This window comes from Neophocaena asiaeorientalis, unplaced genomic scaffold (assembly GCF_003031525.2).
Source record: "Neophocaena asiaeorientalis asiaeorientalis breed wild unplaced genomic scaffold, Neophocaena_asiaeorientalis_V1.1 scaffold30, whole genome shotgun sequence".
NCBI classification, from domain to species: domain Eukaryota; kingdom Metazoa; phylum Chordata; class Mammalia; order Artiodactyla; family Phocoenidae; genus Neophocaena; species Neophocaena asiaeorientalis.
The window spans coordinates 7251435-7270766 of NW_020174923.1; the positions used below are offsets into that span (position 1 = coordinate 7251435).

Consider the following 19332-nt stretch of genomic DNA (forward strand, 5'->3'; position numbering starts at 1 on the left):
GATGGAATGTCCTATAAATATCAATTAAATCTATCTGGTCTATTGTGTCATTTAAAGGTTGTGTTTCCTCATTAATTTTCTGTCTGGATGATCTGTCCATCGGTGTAAGTGAGGTGTTAAAGTCCCCCACTATTATTGTGTTACTGTCAATTTCCTCTTTTACAGCTGTTAGCATTTGCCTTATGAATTGAGGTGCTCCTATGTTGGGTACATATACCTTGATCATTATGCAGTGTCCTTCATTGTCTCTTGTAACATTCTTTAAAGTCTATTTTATCTAATATGAGTATTGGTACTCCAGCTTTCTTTTGATTTCCATTTGCATGGAATATCTTTTTCCATCCCCTCACTTTCAGTCTGTATGTGTCCCTAGGTCTGAAGTGGGTCTCTTGTAGACAGCATATATATGGGTCTCGTTTTTGTATCCATTCAGCAAGCCTGTGTCTTTTGTTGGAGCGTTTAACCCGTTGACATTTAAGGTAATTATCGATATGTATGTTCCTATCACCATTTTCTTAATTGTTTTGGGTTTGTTTTTGTAGGTCCTTTTCTTCTCTTGTGTTTCCCACTTAGAGAAGTTCCTTTAGCATTTGTTGTAGAGCTGGTTTGGTAGTGCTGCATTCTCTTAGCTTTTGCTTGTCTGTAAAGCTTTTGATTTCTCCATCGAACCTGAATGAGATCCTTGCTGGGTAGAGTAATCTTGGTTGTAGGTTCTTCCCTTTCATTACTTTAAATATATCGTGCCACTCCCTTCTGGCTTGTAGAGTTTCTGCTGAGAAATCAGCTGTTAACCTTATGGGAGTTCCCTTGTATGTTATTTGTTGTTTTCTCTAGGACTTATTTCTAGGACTTATTAATTCTCTCTTATTAATTCTCTCATCTGTTCCAATGACTGTTACTGTATTACATGGATTTGTTCGGGGTAGCAGCACAGCATATTCTGATGCTGGGTTAAGCACACCCCTTTCATCATTCTCCTTTTTCATACTTTTCCTGGCTGTTCTTGAGCACTTATTCTTGCACATAAATTCTAAGATTCTACTTCCCAATAGAAGTCTTTTGGGATTTCAATTGGGACTTCATGAAATACTTATATTAACTTTGAGGAGAAAAGACAGTTTTAAGTCTTCCCAATCACTTTTGTATCTGTACAGAGTTTGTTTTCTTTCAATGAGGTTTTAGTTTTCTCTTCTAAATCAGTGGCTCTCATCCCTGGCTGCATATTAACATCAACTGGGGAGGTTTAAAAAAAATTATCTTGATAAGAACCTGTAACATTTACTTCTAGGTATTTTATAAGTTTTATTCTTGCAAATTAAACATGTTTTCATTTCTATTCCTAGGTATTTACAGTAATGTTTCTCTTATGTTCAGCCATCTTGCCAAGTTTTCTTATGAATCCTAGTAGATTTCTAGTAGAGTCTTTGGGGTTTTCTAGGCAGACATTTGTTAAAATTTCTATCTGCTGGTGTCTTCTCTCCTTGTCCCTGTGAGTTTATATACTTTTCATCCTTTTATCGTCCTTTTGGTGGGGATCAGGAATAAGCCCTCGTGTTCAATCTTTCTTATAAGGAAAAGTTGATGTGCATCCTTTTGCAACGTCACACATTATGTTTTGGGGGGGTTTAATCCATGTTGATTCATGTAGAGTTACTGCTTCATTTTTAACTGCTCTGGACCATTCCACTGTGTGACTAGCCCACTGTTTACTTACCCCACACCCCACAGAGGAAGAGTTTTATTTCCCCACTATGTTGCTGTAGCCAACATCCCTGTATACCCTCGTACAGTCCATCGTGTGCACTAACACCCTGTCTACCTAGATGTGGAACTGCTGAGTCGCAGTGCACCAGGCCCCTCCACGTACACGTGTCACCTCGTCTCTCTTCAAAGAAGCCGTTCTAGCTTATAATCCTGACCATGTCATGAGCTGCCCTCTCCCCACATCCTTGCCAACAGTGACTATGAAGATGTTTTAAACTTTGGCCAGTCTGATGGGTATAAAATGATAGCTTGTCATCTGATTTGCATTTCTCTGATTCCTAAGTGAGGCTGAGCATCTCTTTGTATGTTTTTTTTTTCTCTTTGTATGTTTATTAGATATTCTGGCTTCCCCTTCTGTGAAATCCATCCTTTTTGCTATGTAGCTGTTTGCCTTTTACTGTTTTACCTGCAGTAGTTCTATACAGCCAGCCAATGATGTCTATCATGATGAAATCCCCAAATGGCTCATTTTTTCACTTTGTTTATGGTGTCTGTCACTATAAAGAAATTTTTAGCTCGAATTTAGTCTCAAACAGATCAAGTCTTCTTTGATGATTTCTGCTTTAAAAAATCCTGACATAGGGACTTCCCTGGTGGTCCAGTGGGTAAGACTCTGTGCTTCCAATGCTGGGGGCCCAGGTTCGATCCCTGGTCAGGGAACTAGATCCTGCACATATGCCACAACTAAGAGCTCACATGCCGCAATGAAGATTCCACATGCTGCAACTAAGACCGGTGCAGCCAAAATAAATTAATTAATTAAAAAAAAAAAATCTTGACATACTGTTCCCTTCCTCAAGGCCATGAAATATTTTCTCCCCAGTTTTTCAGTTTTTTGAGGTCTTTAATCCACCTGTAATTCATATGTATATGGCATGGGAGGTAGCGTTCTATTTTATCTTTTTCTAGAATAAATTATTCAACAGTTCGTCATTTTCCTGTTGATTTCTAATGCCACCTATCATACACCAAGTTCTGTTATATTCCTGAGTCTGTGTCTAGGTTCTCTACAAAGAATATGCAACCAGTTTTTAAAAAAGGCTAAAATCAAAGAACTTACAACAATATGGGAAAATGCTTATGTAACAATGCTAATTTAAATCAAGGCAGGATTGATCTTGACTATGTAAAATAACACACACACAACAGACTGTACGAAGATCAATTAAGTATAAAGAAAAAAGTTTAACCTAGTTATAAGCTATCCACCAACACCCCATTCCCCACCTTGCTATACCTTCTAGCCTCAGGAGCACCCCTCCAGATTACAGAAGCTCCACCTGGGTTCGGAAATTGCAGAGCGGTGGGTTCAGACAAGAAGGGCTCCTACTGCCCAGTACTCACCTGGAGTTTTGCTACTTCCTTCCTGATCAGGAAGCTGACTTGGTCCCGGTCATTCCTAGAGTAATACAGACGGCACCAGGAAGGCTTTCCGTCTCTGCCCGCCCGGCCAGACTCCTGGTAGTACCCAGCCATAGACTTGGCAATATTCCAGTGGGCGACAAACCTGTAAGATCCAAGGGTCAAGCAGCATGAGATGTGGCAGAAAAGCTGAGGGGAGAAGTGACTCCCAGTCAGCGGAGCAGGGGTCTCCACAGGGACCAGGAGTAGGAGGCTGGCAGGCAGAGAGGCAGAGATAGGCCCCAGAGTAAGCATGGCTAGGACCCTGCAGTCCTTCAGCAGGCCTTCTCACCATGGAGCAGCTCATGGAAAAACTAGCGGACTTAACGAAACAAGATCAGGACACTTATGAGCTGGGTAAGTCCTTTATAACATCTTTGAAGTGGAAAAAGGATAATACTTATGAAGCACCTACTATGAGCCAGTGTATATATTTGTCTTGTTAAATCATTACAGTGGGGCTTCCCTGGTGGCGCAGTGGTTGAGAGTCCGCCTGCCGATGCAGGGGACACGGGTTTGTGCCCCGGTCTGGGAAGATCCCACATGCCGCTAGGCCCGTGAGCCATGGCCGCTGAGCCTGCGCGTCCAGAGCCTGTGCTCCGCAACTGGAGAGGCCACAACAGTGACAGACCCGCGTACCGCAAAAAAAAAAAATCATTACAGTCACCATCATATGAGGTAGTCTCATTTTATAGACAATGAATGTGGGATTCAGAGAGGTAAATTTGTACAAGGGGACAGCAGAGCTAGGATTTGAGCCTAGGAGTGTCTGACTCCAAAGTTGATCCGTTATAAGACACAGCTGACCCAGGAGTCAAACCCTGATTCCAAAGTCCACGTTATCTCAAGTATAGTTCACAGTCTAATTCCTACCCTGACCAACTCAGGGTCACTATGAGGCTTAACAAGACCACGTATGCAAAAGTGCTCTGTAAATCACACAAGGCATTACTGTTGGTGTTAATCAGAGCAAAGGGCTTCAGGCTGCAGCCCAAAATGTCTCCAGAAGGTCAAGCATGCCTGGAGGTAAAAGACTTCCCAACAGTGGCCAGTGTGGGGCTAGGAGGCTGGGATGTACCCATCTCTTCTAGACTGTCCAGTAAACAGTAACAAGGAGTGACGGTAACGAGATCTTTGCCTTCAGTTTTGCACAGGGAGCAGTTTTAAGATAGTTCATTCCACCCCCTCACAGGCTCCAGATGCTAAGGTGGGAGTGAGCGGGGCTGTGTTAAAGGGTGAGCCTGATGGTCTGCATGCTGCCCCCTCTTCTGGGGGATGGAAGAACCGTGCTGTGCCATCACCAGGGAGCAGAGGAACTGTGCACAGAACCTGTCAGCGTTTGGACTATGTACCAGGGACTCTATCCTGGGGCCTCCTTCCCCTCTGGCCCTAGAAGGACACACAGACCTGGCTCCCCAGACAGAGCACCAGGAGGCCCACCCCCCCCGGAGCCAGGCCCCAACTGGCAAAGTCAGACAAGAACAAGGGCTCACCTGACATTGGCTTTGTCCACTCCCATTCCAAAACTAATAGTTGCAACAATTACAGGGACCTTCTCCTCCATCCACTCGTTCTGCACCAGCGTTCTTTCAGGAGCCTTCAGTCCTAGAAAAGAGGGGAAGGTGAAGAAGGGAACTTGCATTTCCCTTGGGTTTCCCCTGAGGTCTCCCTTGGGTCTGATGCTGTGCTGGGCACAGTACACACACTGAATCCATCACTTACCAGCTGTATGACCTCAGGCCAGGCACTTAACCCACCAAGCCTGAGCCAGTAAACATAGAGACCCAGGCCTGTGTGTGGCACAGAGCACTCCATAAATGTGACAGCCAGGATTCAAACCCAAGTCCATTGGCCTCCAGAGCCTGTGCTCTTTCCATGATACCAATACCTGGGCTAAAAAAAACTCATCATCTGCTGCTGGGTGGGCACAGGGTGACAATAAGAATTCAGGAGTCACAATTCTCCTTTTAGATCTCATTTGGGTCTAGACTCCTTTTTGTGAATTTAAGTGAATCACTTTAGCTCTGCCTGGGTATCTGGAAAAAGATGATGGACCACCTGATTATCCAGGATTCTTAAGGAACAAAAGACCAGCTAAGAGGCTTCTGAGAGTAAGGAGGGCCACGTGGCCCAGGTGCCCCTTACCTGCGTGGTACGCCTTGGCATTCACGCCCCTGTAACTGAGCTCTATAGCCAGCTGTTCACAGGCCTCCCTGGTCCTGCAGTAGACAATGCCGCAGCCAGACAACAACTGAAAGGGGAGACATGGGAAGAAAATAAGCATTGGGAAGAACAAAACAACCCATCCCACTGCAGCCTGCTCTTTTTATTTATTTATTGGCCGCATCACGCGGCTTGTACGACCTTAGTTCTCTGACCAGGGACTGAACTCACGCCCCAGCAGTGAAAGAGCCAGGTCCCAACCACTGGTCCGCCGGGGAAGTCCCTGCTTTAAAAGCAGCTCTAACTCTCTCTCGTCAGGCTCACGGTCTCCTCTGAGGCAGACCACCTAGCACAGCCCTGCTACTTTCTAACAAGGCAGGACCAAAGCAGCTCAAAACCCAACTTTTCTAACCCTTGCCTCCTCCTCCCTTTGCAGCCTTGGATAGGTCTGCAAAGGCCCCCCCAGAGGAGGACTCCGGGACACGGGAACCCCAGTAAGGGGGACAAGGCCAGGAAACCAAAGGGACAACTCTGTGCACGAGTTTTAAGAAGCTATGGCTAGTCCTGGCTGAGGAAGCTAGAAAAGCAAAGAGCTTGGAAATGAGAATCCTTCTCTAGGCCACACACAGCAGCCCGCCGCCCCTGATGTACCTCGGCCCCCCAACCTCAATGCCCTCACCCCTTTATCAGCCTTCTGTCCGAGAGCCTTAAGGCAGAAGTCCCTCAGGTTCCCGTAGGGATCAGGAAGCAGTTCCTTGAACTGCACATCATAGAAGAGGTTGGCCCGGAAGCAGGGAGTTTTGAAGGTGGCAACTGGCTGCTTCAGCTGCAGGGCGGCAAACACATCCTCTCGGACCTGCGGGGTGGCTGTGGCAGTGAGAGCCACACAGGGGGCGTGGGCCAGGCGGGGGCGCAGGGCTCCCAGACGCAAGTAGTCAGGACGGAAGTCGTGCCCCCACTGGGAAACACAATGAGCTTCATCCACCACGAGGTAGGAGAGCAGGTGGCGAGACGCCAAGGAGTTTAGGGCGGGCTGGAAGGAGGCAGAAGCCGCCATCTCTGGCGTGATGTACAGAAGCTTGGTCCAGGGCTTTTCCTGCTCCAGGTCACAGAGCAGCTCCTTCTTCTGCTGTGCCGAGAGCTTTGAGTTCAGCGTACTCACTTGGACCTTCAGGGCCAGCAAGTGGTCCACTTGGTCCTGAGGGCAGAAGCGGGAGAGGGGACTATAAGTGGCCCTCAGGCCTCAGTGGTAAACGTCACTGTGACTCCCTGGGGTATTTCACAGCCATAAAACATCCTTCTCCTACCCTCTAACGTGTCTTCTCTTTGCATAAAAAGAAGTACAGAAGGTGAAGGGGTTGATGTGTGGAGCCAGGTATATGTGGATTTAATCCCGGTTCAATTACCACATGCTCTTCAGCTGGTTCTTAACCTTACCCTTTCAATTTTCTCACTCTCGTTCTTTCACTTTGCTATAAAAAGAGTAAAACTACCTAATAGGATTGTTTTAAGAATTAAACGAAATTTTATACTTGGAAGGTACGTTACTGCCCCTGAACACTTAGCACAGAGCCTGAGACTGGTACACACTCACTAAGCATTGTTACTGCTGTTCTCTATCCTCTCTCTCTCTCTCTCCTTTTCTTCATGGTGGATGGCTCTTAACCAACGGCCACACTTCCTCATTTCTGATTCTAGCAGTCCATCTGCAGGCCTTAAATATAGTCAGAAGCACAGAACAGATGTTAACGACATCCCAATAAGTTTCTCATCTTATTTTCTGTCTCATGGCTGTGCTCTCGCCAGAGTAAAGCAGAATATACCAGGGATTCCCCTATATTGATTTATACCTCTCTATCCACCTGCATCTTCTATAACATCAAGAGTGCACATGTGGGCTTCCCTGGTGGCGCAGTGGTTGAGAGTCCGCCTGCCGATGCTGGGGATGATGGGTTTGTGCCCCAGTCGGGGAAGATCCCACATGCCGCGGAGCGGCTGGGCCTGTGAGCCGTGGCCGCTGAGCCTGTGCGTCCGGAGCCTGTGCTCCGCAACGGGAGAGGCCACAACAGTGAGAGGTCCGCGTACCGCAAAAAGGGGGAAAAAAAAAGTTTATGAAGATTTAAAAAAAAAAAAAAAAAGAGTGCACATGTGTACATACGAGAGTGTGTACGTGCATACACATACAGTTCCATATTCCTCCAGGCAAAAAATTACAAAGGAGGGTGAGAGACCTCAGGCCATCAAAACACAGAAGACTCATTCATAACCCACCAGAGTGATATGCACTAGTGGAGAACCCCACATTTGGGTGATTCAGAAACCCAATACAGAGAGGGATATAGGCAAATCAAAGAAAAATAAGAGGCAAAAGACCAAAGAAGGGTGGACTTCCCTGGTGGTGCAGTAGTTAAAAATCCGCCTGCCAATGCAGGGGACACAGGTTCGATCCTTGGTCGGGGAAGATCCCACATGCAGCGGAGCAACTAAGCCCGTGCGCCACAACTAGTGAGCCCGTGCGCTAGAGGCCGCAAGCCACAACTACTGAGCCCGCGTGCCACAACTACTGAAGCCTGCGCACCTAGAGTCCAAGCACAACAAAGAGTAGCCCCCACTTGCTGCAACTAGAGAAAGCCCACGTGCAGCAACAAAGACGCAACACAGCGCAAAATAAAATAAATTAATTAATAAATTAATTTTTTAAAAAAGACCAAAGAAAGGAGAAGTAAAATTTCCAGCTATTAACCACCCCCCCAAAAAAAACACCTTCCTCTAAACTTTCTGGGCTGCCACCTTCATTCCCCTGAGCCTCACCTGAATCAAAGCAATGAGAGGAGAGATCACGATGGTGATGCCTTTGGCCAACAGAGCAGGGAGCTGATAGCAGAGTGATTTTCCTGCCCCTGTGGGCATGCACACAAAGACATCCTTGTCGCCTGCAAAAACACAAGAAGGCAACATCTCAATGCTTCCTGCCTTTTAATCTCTCCCCTTCATCAAGGCTGTTGAAAATTAAACAAGAATGTAGGAAAAACTCCTCGCAGAGTGTCTGGCACGTACAAGGGTCTCAATATAACCTCAATTCTCTTCCCATCCTTTCTACGAAAAGGGAAGCGGTCCAGGGAGACCTGGCAATGCACACAAACCATTTCCAGTAGTGGCAATAACAACTACAAGGGTAAGAAGTCTGAGTCTGCTGGGCTATGGATGATTGAACTGAACATCCATGAAAGCTGAATACTCCTGGATGAGTGGGCATATCGGTATAGACATGGAAACAACATCACTTAGAGGGCTTTTGTTTATAAGTGTTATAATGTAATTAACATGACACTGCTGCTCCCCTCTTGACAACCAGCATTTGTCAACATATCTCAGTTTTATAATATTATTACTCCTTCCTTCCCTATTTGGGACCCAGACCACTCAATCTTCAACACAGGAATTACCTAGAAGGTGACTGGCTTCGGCTATTCCTGCCATGCCCCCACCCCACCTCCACCTCACTGCCTACACAAAAAGGAGAATGGAAATTTATGAGCTGTTTTCAAAGACAACCTTAGCTTTGTCTACGAAATATCAGAACCAGAACAGCTGGGTGGTTCTGCCAATAAAACTGCAAGTTTTGGGTGACAGATCTACAAGAGCTCCAAAACCAAATATGGCCCAAGGGTGGGGAGGAAGGAAGGGTCAGAAGGAAGGTGTTCTTCCTTCTGTAGTGGCAGCGCTATGGTATAGCCAGCACAAACATAAATGCAGGTAGTTTGGCAACATTACCTTTCACTACAGCCATGGTTGCCCTCTCCTGCAAAGGCGTCTTAAAAGAGTCAAACCCAAAGACCTTCTTCAACGTGCTCCGGACTCGACGCTCAGGGTCAAAAGGAGAGGAAGAGTTGGTACTCATCTTGACGACAGTGGCCAAAGGTTAAGGCAAAGGTGATGAGCATATATGGTTGCAAGGAGAACCCTCTGTTCTGCTTTTCAAAGCCTACTTATTTTTTCTATAAGTTTGCTTTATTACACTCAAACTATATTATTTTCAAATAATATAGCTCCAGGTGATCAGCCTCAAGCAATACATTCCTGGGTAATTATCTCCAAATTTATGCTCGGTGAAAATAAAAACACCCAGCTATCCCAGGCCACGGTATAGCGCAGAGCGAGAAATCAGATCACGATTAAAAACACAAATGTCTTCAGAACAGTTTGGAGAAGATGGAATTTTCTTCTAAGATCCACCCTCTGCTCTATAAGCACAGCCATGACGACCATTCTTCCCCCCACGACCCCCGCGCCCAGAGGAGAGCTCTTCCCTTTTCCTCCTCTGAACCCTAGATCTGTTCTTCCCTCCCTTCCCCAGCCGAAGCCTCCCTCTCTCCACCCAAAGATATCAGAGCCGGCCGTGGGCCCCAAGGAGCGAGGGGCTCTTGTCGGGCAGTTGCTGCCCGCTGGCTCGGGAACTACTCGAAGACCCCCATAAGCCACAGGTAACTCTCAAAAGCCAAACTGCTGGGAACGCAACGTCAGGTAAACCCTCACAAGCTTGTGTCCGTCGTGCAGTGATGACGTTGCGCAAGCGTTGGCGCGAGGGGCGGAGCCAGACGCGGAAACGGCCGTTTTGATTGGTTCTAGGTCTGAAACGGGCGCGGGGTCTCCTGGGATCCGGAAGTAGTTGCCTTTCCGCCCGGAAGTCGGCTCTTCGGAGTCATAGGAGTGAGCCACGCCGGGGCTGTGGGAATAAGATGGCGGGGAAGAAGAGTGTTCTGTCGTCTCTCGCAGTTTACGCGGAAGATTCAGAGCCCGAGTCTGACGGCGAAGCAGGAGTTGAAACGGCGGGCGGCGCAGCTGGTGAGGCCCGAGTAGGGAGCTGGAAGGGGAGAATCGGATGTCTGCTCGGAATGCTGCTCCCCTAGCAGGCGGGAGGGAAAGAGATGGTCATTGTGCCCCAAGTATCGGGCTCTGGAGCCCCGAAGGGCGTTCAGGGTCCTAGGACAGACGGAGCATTAGATGCTCTGTAGCAAGAATGGACCGTCTCCTTCTTTTGATTGGATTATTCTTCCGAAACTTACTGGAAGTCTTCTTCCTGCTGGGTATTGTGCTGGGCAGAAGGATGGACGAAGGGTGGAGAGGGTCCAAGGCTACTGAACCACCACCTATTTTCTCCGGCCTTCTTGTTTGGTGGGGGAGAGCGAAACTTTTAATTAACAATATGCTTTAGCCATATTTTGGAGCTTTTAAAAATACATCCATCCTGTCTCCACTGCGAGGGAGTCTAATTTAGTAGATCTGGAGAAGGACCTGGGCATTTGTGAGCTTTCCAAGGCTTCTTGGTGATTCCATTACTTTGTGAGTTGTTAAAGCCCATCGGTGATTTTGTTGCTCCACCCTGGTTAAGAATCACAGTGTTAAGAAATGGGAACAGGTCTATATGGGGACGTAGAGAGGCAGCAAGTTACCCAACGTGTCTGGGCCTTGGTTTCCTCATTTGGAAAGTGATGGGGTTCGGGGGGCCTTGGACTGGGTTAGATCCTCTCAGTTTTGTGTGGTCTCTGCCTGTCAGGAAGTTCTCTGGTGGTTTCCCAGTAATTTGTTTTGTTTTGGGGCTTTGTTGTTCTTTTTGTTTTAAACGTAGGAAAAGATTTTGTTTCTCAAGTGGGTATGATTGGGAACCTCTCCAGGTGCCCCCATTTAAGGTCCTGTTCCTAAGGGAGGACACACAAAAACGAGAATGACAGAGTCCTTGTCTTGATGAGAAGACAAGTTCATTGGTGCCTATGATACAAGGTAGACATATGCAGATAAAAATAGATGGGGTTTTTTTCTGGAATTTTATTTTATTTTTTATACAGCAGGTTCTTATTAGTTATCTGTTTTATACATATTAGTGTATATATGTCAATCCCAATCTCCCAAGTCATCCCACCCCCACCCCACCCCCACCACTTTCCCCCCTTGGTGTCCATACGTTTGTTCAAAAGAGATGTTTAAACAACATGGTATAATAGTTCAGAGAAGGGAAGGCTTCAGTTGGCATAATAGGCAGATTGGAAGCATTAGAAACGGAATTTAATATTACTCGGTTTTCTTCCCTGTTCTTTTAATGAATTCATGCACTGAATTCTGTGATCTTCCGAAAAGCAGAATCTGGGCCTAAGGTCACTTACATGAGATTTAGGTTTCCTTTTCTCTTCAGAGATAGTCCTGGCAACTCTGATCACTCAGGTGGTTTTTTTTTGCATTCTTTTCCCCATTCATTCATTTTATTTTTCTCTTCTGTTTAAGAGGAGAAAGGCGGATTGGTATCTGAAGCCTATGGAGAGGATGATTTTTCTCGCCTCGGGGGTGATGAAGATGGCTATGAAGAAGAGGAGGATGAGAATAGCAAACAGTCGGTAAGTAAGTCTGTTCCCAAATCCAGAGCTGCTCAGAGGACCATTTATCAGAAACTTTCTGACCTGTACCGACAGTGTTCCATTTCATGCCTAATTTCATCCCCTCCCCAACTTTTATTTTCTTTAGTATCAGTTGAGGAAACTGGGTTGGATATCAGTAGTTCTATTTGAAAATCAAGTTCGTTTTCACCTGAACCATTTTGTATTAACCTTTGAATTGAAACTTGGGGGGAAAGATAGTGGACAATTTTATTTAACACAGATATCAATGGGTGTTTTATGTTGGTTTTCCCTGTTTAGATAATTTATTCCATTTGTAACAGTGCATTCATCCTAATTGGTGTATCATTTATATCTGCACTCAATTCTGTGTTATTTGTAATCTTGGTTGGGGTTCATTCAAATTTTTCAGTTTATTAGAAAGACGAGGAAGGACAGTTATTTGTGCTTTGATCCTTATTAACTCCTTTCTTGACATTTTACTTGGCACTTTTTATCAAAGTGTTCTTGATCACAAATCTTGCCTGATGTTTAGTATGTGCTGACTATCAAAGGAAAGAGAACTTGCATCTTAATTAATCAGAAAGACTTTAGGTACACTGTCACCTGAGCATCATGGGCCAGAATTTTATAGTTTGGAGAAAAACAAGGATTCAGGCTGGTGCTTAACACAAAGACATACAAAGTTGAATCTCGATATAAAATCTGGTTATTTAACAACAGCTCTAATTAAAACGTTCAGTGTTCTGTATTATTTGTTTGAAAATTTTGTTACTCGTTGATACTTAAATGTTAACATTAAAATGCTTCACAGGGAATTGCCTGGCGGTCCAGTGGTTAGGACTCTGTGCTTTCACTGCGAGGGCCCAGGTTCAATCCCTGGTTGGGGAACTAAGATCCCACAAGCCGCGAGGTGCGGCCAAAAAAAGCGGGGGGTGGGGGGAGGGCGGGGATAAAATGCTTTACAAATTAAACAAAAACGCGTTTTGTATTTTCTGTTGTTTTGGAAGACCTTTATATCCCCTTAGGCCTCCCCTCCCCCATGATTGCTGATAATTCAGAATTGACTAAAATTGTTTAGAAAAGCTTTGTAAGTTATTTCGTTTTTCTGCTTTTCTTAAGTGCATACATAGTGGCTTAACATCCATAACTCTTTTCTTCAGCAAATTTGCACGATGTGTGTTTTTGAAGTGTTATTCTGTATTTGCTTTGCATAGAATTTTTACCAGATTTAAGCTTTATTTCAAATTTTAGTAAAATCCTCGCATCCAGTCCCAATATAGACATTCTAAAATGTGATTGTACTTGGCTGAGCTACATCTCTGATTATTTGGCCTGATGGGTTTCATTTGGAGGAGATTTTGGAGATTGCGTTTAAAACCTGTGGCTCACTGATGCCTTGCAGGACAGTTAAATCTCAAAGCCATCAGTGTAGTTCAAGTCTCTCAGGTGGTGTTTATATTAACATCTGGCAGGCTTTTTAATTTGGGGGTTAAAGTGATTGAAAAAAGCAGTTTCAAATGAAACAGTTTTCTGTTGGATGTTAAATCGTGGCTCCCGCGTATTGGGGTGTGCTGGGTAGTGGAACGGATATGGATTATAGCTACCTAACAGGGTAGCTGATCTTTGACCTTCATTAGCATTTAGTGGAATGGTGGGCTAGCTTGGGTGAGATCAGGGCACACTTTGGAAAATGCCTTGCCTGCATGGTGCTTTGTGTCAGGCAGGCCCTTTGGATAGGGAACAAGGCTGGATGGAACGGGTCACCGGCAGTTCTGTGAGCGCTTGCATGGAGGCAGGGCCCACTCAGCTGGGACCCAGGACAGGCTGGGCGTTGCCCTTCAGTCCTGCCTTTCCCAGCTCACTCGCCCTGGTCGTTTGATGCCTACCTTCCTACTGTTCATGTTGGTGCAGGTGTTGCTGGCTGAAGCGCTGGGGTATAGCGTGTGGGGGTCGTGGCACTCCGGGGGCGAACAATGTTATTGGAGCTCTGAGTCTGATGTATTTGTGTACATGAAAGGCAAAGAAGGAAAAAAAGACGCATACCGGGTTTGAAATCACCGATACTTCACTGGAAACGCCATTTCTGTTTTATCCCGTGGCACCTGATCTTATTCTTTTCTCAAGCATGTTGCCACCTTTCTCCATTGTTGTGTTTGTGGTTTTTAAACTCAGGCATTTTCGTTAATATAGGCTATGGCACTGCTGGCATAACAACTTTGAGCTGCCGTTGTCGTTCCCCCCGCCCCGCAACATCTCTTTTTCCCCTTCTCTTTCTCTAGAGCCTGAGTCATATGGTAGGGGAGGGGTTCTTGGTGGGACAACCCAGGCTGGGTAGGTTTGCTCCAAACCCTGTTATGCATGTGAGAACCTCAGGCCCAGTCCTTTAAGCTTAATCCTCTAAATTCTTTGTCTTGTAGGAAGATGACGATTCAGAGACTGAAAAACCTGAGGCTGATGACCCAAAGGTATTTGGTGTTGGCTGTGGTGGGGTGGCTGGATACGAACAAGGCATTTTTAACAATATGGCTCAGTTCGTGTGTCTAGTCAAGATCTGTCTCACTAACGTACTGTGTAACCATGTGTAAGTTGGGGGAGAGAAGCCTGGAGACTACCCTGGACTGTCCTGAGGCAGCTCAATTTCCAGCCTCGCAGCCAAGGTGAGAGGCTTGGCTAAGTGCAGCAGCCCACCTCTGCTCCGAATCCAGGTGGGCTCTGGGAGGTCACTGCCCCTGCAGGTGGGTTAGGTGTGGGAATGTTTTTAGAATCAGGAAGCCATAAGGGCTGCCTCATGTACCATGGGCTCTCTTTAGTCATCTAGATGTGAAGAAGGGCCATAGAGAGCCAGACGAAATGAGACCTCTCCCAGCTATGGGGGATGCTGAGCCTAAGCCTTGTTTTTCCAGGCTTGTGCCCTTCCACTCTTGGGTAAACCACACAGAATGGTTTGTTTTGAAACAACATAGTCATTTCTTCTTCTGTTTCCATCCCAGTAGCAGCTGAGAGTAATTTACATATCCTTGACCCCATCGTGATGAAGGTTAAGGCACACACATATACATACATACACACACACACACACATACACACACACACACACCACCACCACCACCACCACCACCCCGTCCCCCCAGTGTTGGGTACTGTGTGCTGGGCATTAATACAAATGTGCCTGTTGAGGAAGCATTCTTTGGGGGACAAACTTTTTTTTTTTTTCTCAAAGAAAAAGAGTAATTCCATTACTCTGGGCCTGGGGAATAGGGACCAAGTTTTGTGTCTAAAAACTGCTTTAAAACCAGCTGAGGCCTTTAAGGTGTCCTAGTGGAATTTAGGAGAACTATCCCCAATTATAAGGTAAAGCAGGGGTATATCCAAAAATATAGCACGAGCTGTTCCGAATTTGAGCTGATTTTGTGATGGGCTAGAACTGTGCCAACCATTGAAATAAACCCACGAAGAGCTGCGGATGATGCAGTAAGAAATTTTACTGAGAAAGAACGTTTAGGCTCCAGCATGCTGGAGGAAAAAGAAATGTTGTCCTACAAGCCACAAATGCCAGCTCCTTTCTGTGCCTAGTGAGGAATGCAGGCTTCAGAACCTGGCCAGGCATTACTAGCAGGAGGGTAGACCCGTGGCCTGCATCAAGGACCGTCCAGCTCTGCTTGGGCTCACAGAAAGAAAATGGTCAGTAGTGTTAGTGTCCATCTTCTGTCTTAGTGTTTGGGGTATTTGGGCCTTGGAGCCTGTGCATAAAATAAGGCTTGGGGGTCGCCAAGTGTCAGGGCTTCAGTTGTAGACGGAAAGGAGGATTTGTGGGACCTGGAGCCTTTATGTGTACAGCTGCCAGCCTTCGCCTGAAGCTGAAGCCTCCTGGGGACGTTGGCTGGAGAGCAGGGTGCATGCCCTTAACTGTCACCCCTTCTGGAATACAGCAAATCCCCTGGGAATGACATTCCTGTATGAGAGAGGAAGAACGGCCAAGGAAGAGAGGGGGTAGGATGGGGAAGTTGGTTAGTGTCGTTCTGTGTTCAGCCTCCCCCTTCTTGGTCCCACGTGGAGGTTGACTGATGTGCGTTACTGTATTTCATTCAGTCGTTTGAATTTCCAATCTGTGAAATGAAAAGTCCTCAAGGAACAATTTCTGTTCCTGTTAGGGAGCCCTCAGAAATGAGAACACAAAGTCCAGCCCTCTTTCCTTCCTGGGCGGGACGGCGGCGTCAGCGGGGACGGGCACCGGCTTGCAGGTCGCGGGCCCGGAGTGGAGGGGCGGCCGGGGCAGCAGGCGGCTGCGGGGACGCCCCCTCCCGGTCCAACGTGCTGCTGGGGAAGCGGCGTGGGGCCAGCGGCGCTTAGTCAACCTCGCGGGGCGCGCGGTGGCCTCCGGGGCGTCTGAGAGGAGCTGCCACGTGGGCGGTGGGGCCGCGTGGACCCAGCATGAGCGAATTTCCCTGTAAAAAACGTGATGACTATTTGGAATGGCCTGAGTATTTCATGGCAGTGGCCTTCTTATCGGCACAGAGGAGCAAAGATCCAAATTCCCAGGTGGGAGCCTGCATCGTGAATGCAGAAAACAAGATTGTGGGCATTGGGTACAATGGAATGCCAAATGGATGCAGCGATGACCTCTTGCCTTGGAGGAGGACAGCGGAGAGTATACTGGATACCAAATACCCTTAGGTGTGCCACGCCGAGCTGAATGCCATTATGAACAAAAACTCAGCAGATGTGAAAGGCTGTACCATGTATGTCGCCTTGTTCCCGTGTAATGAATGTGCTAAGCTCATCATCCAGGCAGGGATAAAAGAAGTTATTTTCGTGTCTGATAAATACCACGACAGCAATGAGACAATAGCCGCGAGGCTCATGTTTGAAATGGCCGGGGTTTCCTTCAGGAAATTCACACCAAAGCGCAGCCGGATTGTCATTGACTTTGATTCAATTAACAGCAGACCAGGTCAGAAGCTCCAGTGACTTACATCTCATTAAATCTCCAGAAGATTGGATTATCCTCTTCTAAGAAGCTGCTAATGCCTTTCATCTTAAAGTTAGACATAACTTTTTTTTTTTTTTTGCGGTACGCGGGCCTCTCACTGTTGTGGCCTCTCCCGTTGTGGAGCACAGGCTCCAGATGCACAGGCTCAGCGGCCATGGCTCACGAGCCCAGCCGCTCCGCGGCATGTGGGATCTTCCCGGACTGGGGCACAAACCCACATCCCCTGAATCGGCAGGTGGACTCTCAACCACTGCGCCACTAGGGAAGCCCAAGAGGAGAGTATTTTGATAGCCCTTCAAGTACTTGTGGATGTTTGATGCTTCATCATAACTCAATAGGTGGTAGTTTCCTAAAGGTTAGTTGCAACGAAAATGTGAATCAATGAACTTTTTGGACTCTGCTTCACTTAAATGCACGGGTCTCTCGCACTTTAAATGGCTCTTTTGCCCTTACATGATATTACATCATCAGACACTAGTGATTTGGACAATGTTGGTTCACCGAGTTATGCAGGTCTCCTAAATGTTGACACATTTTGTCCTGTAGTATCCAAAAAAAATCCTATTTGTTAGTGACATTTCTGATCTCATCAAACAAGCCATTAAGTATCAGAAAGTTGTCATGCTCACAGTGGGAAGTATGTATTTTCCCAGATTCTAATTTTTGCTTGAGGACTTGAATTTTATCGTTGCCAGTAAATACTGTGAGAGTTTTCCCTGAAGTTGCGGGCTTTGTTGTTAAGAAAATGCCTGCCAGCTACATAGGTCTGAATAACCATAGTTTGTCAGTTATTCTTTCAAGTAAAAGTGATATTCCATGAAGAAAGCAGCTAGTTCAGCTTGCAGCTCAGTCACACAAAATGTTAAAATGTACTCAGTGATCAAGGTGAATCATTTTTACTGCTTCATCAAGGATATTCTTAAGTGAAATTTGCCTTTTTTTTTTTTTTTTTTGAAATTTGCTTTTTTTAAACCGAGAGTATGACTACTGCTAAATTTGGTGCCGCTGCTTTGATTTATTCTAAAGGGCCAAGAAGTTTACCCATTGTTGCCCCTGTAAATGTAACACAGTGAGAGGGCAAATAATGTCTTAGTATTACACAAACAGTTTTGACCTTGCAGACCCCCCAGGGGTCCACAGATCAACTTCAAGAACTACTGTTCTTCAAAAACAAAACTCTTGGGTTGGTAATATTAATTAACTATTTGATAGCTGCTTTCATTGCCCTGTACCTGTCCATTGAGCTGTTAGCCTTATGGGGTCTTGAGCCGTATTGGAGGCAGTAGAGCGTCTGGAGGACACCGAGACCGCATAATCAAATCTGCCTCGTTTGTTTTGTGACGATTCACTGGGTAAATGTAATGAATTCTTAGCTTACTGGTGTCTGGCCCGTCTGCATTCAGCAGCGTTAGTTGCGACGACCAGTGCCCCCTCAGCACGCTTCCCAGGCTGGTCGTACATGTCACTGGGTCTGTTGTGGGGTATTGGATTCTGCATTTTAAACCGGACTGTGCTCCAAGGAGAGCAGAGGTGAGGAGACTTAAAGCCACGTCACGTGGGGGAAAGTTAAGGAGCTGGGAGTGGGAAGTTCTGTCTGCTGTTTGAAGGTCTGGTGAGGGAAGGGCGGTGGCAGCTCCACGCAGAACTCAAAGCAACCAGGAGATGTTTGCCTTCGCATAACGAAGAGCTGCCCTTCGTCTCTGGCCAGGATTGAGTCAAGGTGCCACAGGAGGTAGTGAACGCTCTGTTTCTGGCCTTTTCAGGAACGAATGTCCTAAAAGAAATGTGAGGGTGGGGTTGGACTAAGACCCCCAGGGTGTTTCTGGGAAAGGACTTGGCATTGTGGATAAGCAAAGTTGAGTATTCTCCAACTGTATCATCTGTTGACTTTAGGAAGTACAAATGTAGAGTACAAAGACTGGAAATTGCCCTTATTTTTATCACTCTGATGTTTGGGGTTACCTATGAGTGCCAAGTCCCATATTTGGGAATTTGAGGAAGAGATGAGAACTCCAGACCCCCCTCTGTAGGGAGCCTTTGGTCCTGATCCATCAGCCCGGGGTGGCAGGGATGGGGCCCTCGGGTTGCTGAGTTTGCCCTAAACTAGGGAAAAGGAGCTGGAGCACGTGGCAGTGTCCCACGGGAAACAGTGCTTCAGCACTTCTGTTCCACCGTATCTTGTTCTCTGACTTCAACTTTCTGGTCTCTTCAGTAAGCAGCACGACTCAGATGTTTCAGTTACTCAGCAGAAGGTGGCACTGCTGTCCTAGAAAAAGTCGGACTAGGAGTGGCAGTCGTCTGTCCAGCTCCTTAGCACAGGGCCAGGGGCCCGAAGGATCAAGTGTTTCCTCCATGTGTTTGCCCTTGGCCTGTGAGCTTCCCTTTTCACCACTCTCCTTTGTCCTTGTTTTACCTCAGTTGCCCTGGAACTTTTCCCCTTGTTTATTTTTTTCCCCACTCCCACAGTTCCCGTGGATAAAGGTATTTCCACTCACTCACTGTCCCTGACACACTCTTCCTTTGCAAACAAACACGGGCACTGATGAGCTAGCACAGGCAAGCTGGAGCAGCCCATTGCCAAGCTGACTGGGAGGCCCGGCTTCCCGGTGCGGGGTGGGATGG

General features: G+C 46.6%; 3 protein-coding genes across 4 annotated transcripts in view; 2 read left to right on the forward strand and 1 right to left on the reverse strand.

The window, feature by feature from the left end:
* The window catches only part of RECQL5 (RecQ like helicase 5), a 37393-nt gene extending 27522 nt beyond the window's left edge, over positions 1-9871 (reverse strand). For both annotated transcript variants that reach the window (XR_003005416.1, XM_024760858.1), the window contains exons 1-7: positions 9717-9871; positions 9103-9239; positions 8140-8261; positions 6008-6526; positions 5311-5416; positions 4659-4770; positions 3109-3271 (exon numbers count right to left, since the gene is read on the reverse strand). Coding sequence is in view for 1 of the 2 variants with exons in the window: in XM_024760858.1 (XP_024616626.1) it covers positions 3109-3271; positions 4659-4770; positions 5311-5416; positions 6008-6526; positions 8140-8261; positions 9103-9229 (1149 nt within the window). In the remaining variant the exon portion in view is untranslated. The remainder of the gene's footprint in view (positions 1-3108; positions 3272-4658; positions 4771-5310; positions 5417-6007; positions 6527-8139; positions 8262-9102; positions 9240-9716) is intronic.
* A 156-nt stretch (positions 9872-10027) lies between these two features.
* The window catches only part of SAP30BP (SAP30 binding protein), a 33372-nt gene continuing 24067 nt past the window's right edge, over positions 10028-19332 (forward strand). The window contains exons 1-3 of the mRNA XM_024760859.1: positions 10028-10173; positions 11608-11717; positions 14138-14185. Of these exons, the coding sequence (XP_024616627.1) occupies positions 10068-10173; positions 11608-11717; positions 14138-14185 (264 nt within the window). The 5' untranslated portion in view covers positions 10028-10067. The remainder of the gene's footprint in view (positions 10174-11607; positions 11718-14137; positions 14186-19332) is intronic.
* On the forward strand, positions 16048-16739 carry LOC112410341 (deoxycytidylate deaminase-like). The gene is given in 1 exon segment (XM_024760861.1): positions 16048-16739. A coding segment is annotated over 1 exon segment (537 nt). The 5' UTR covers positions 16048-16151; the 3' UTR covers positions 16689-16739.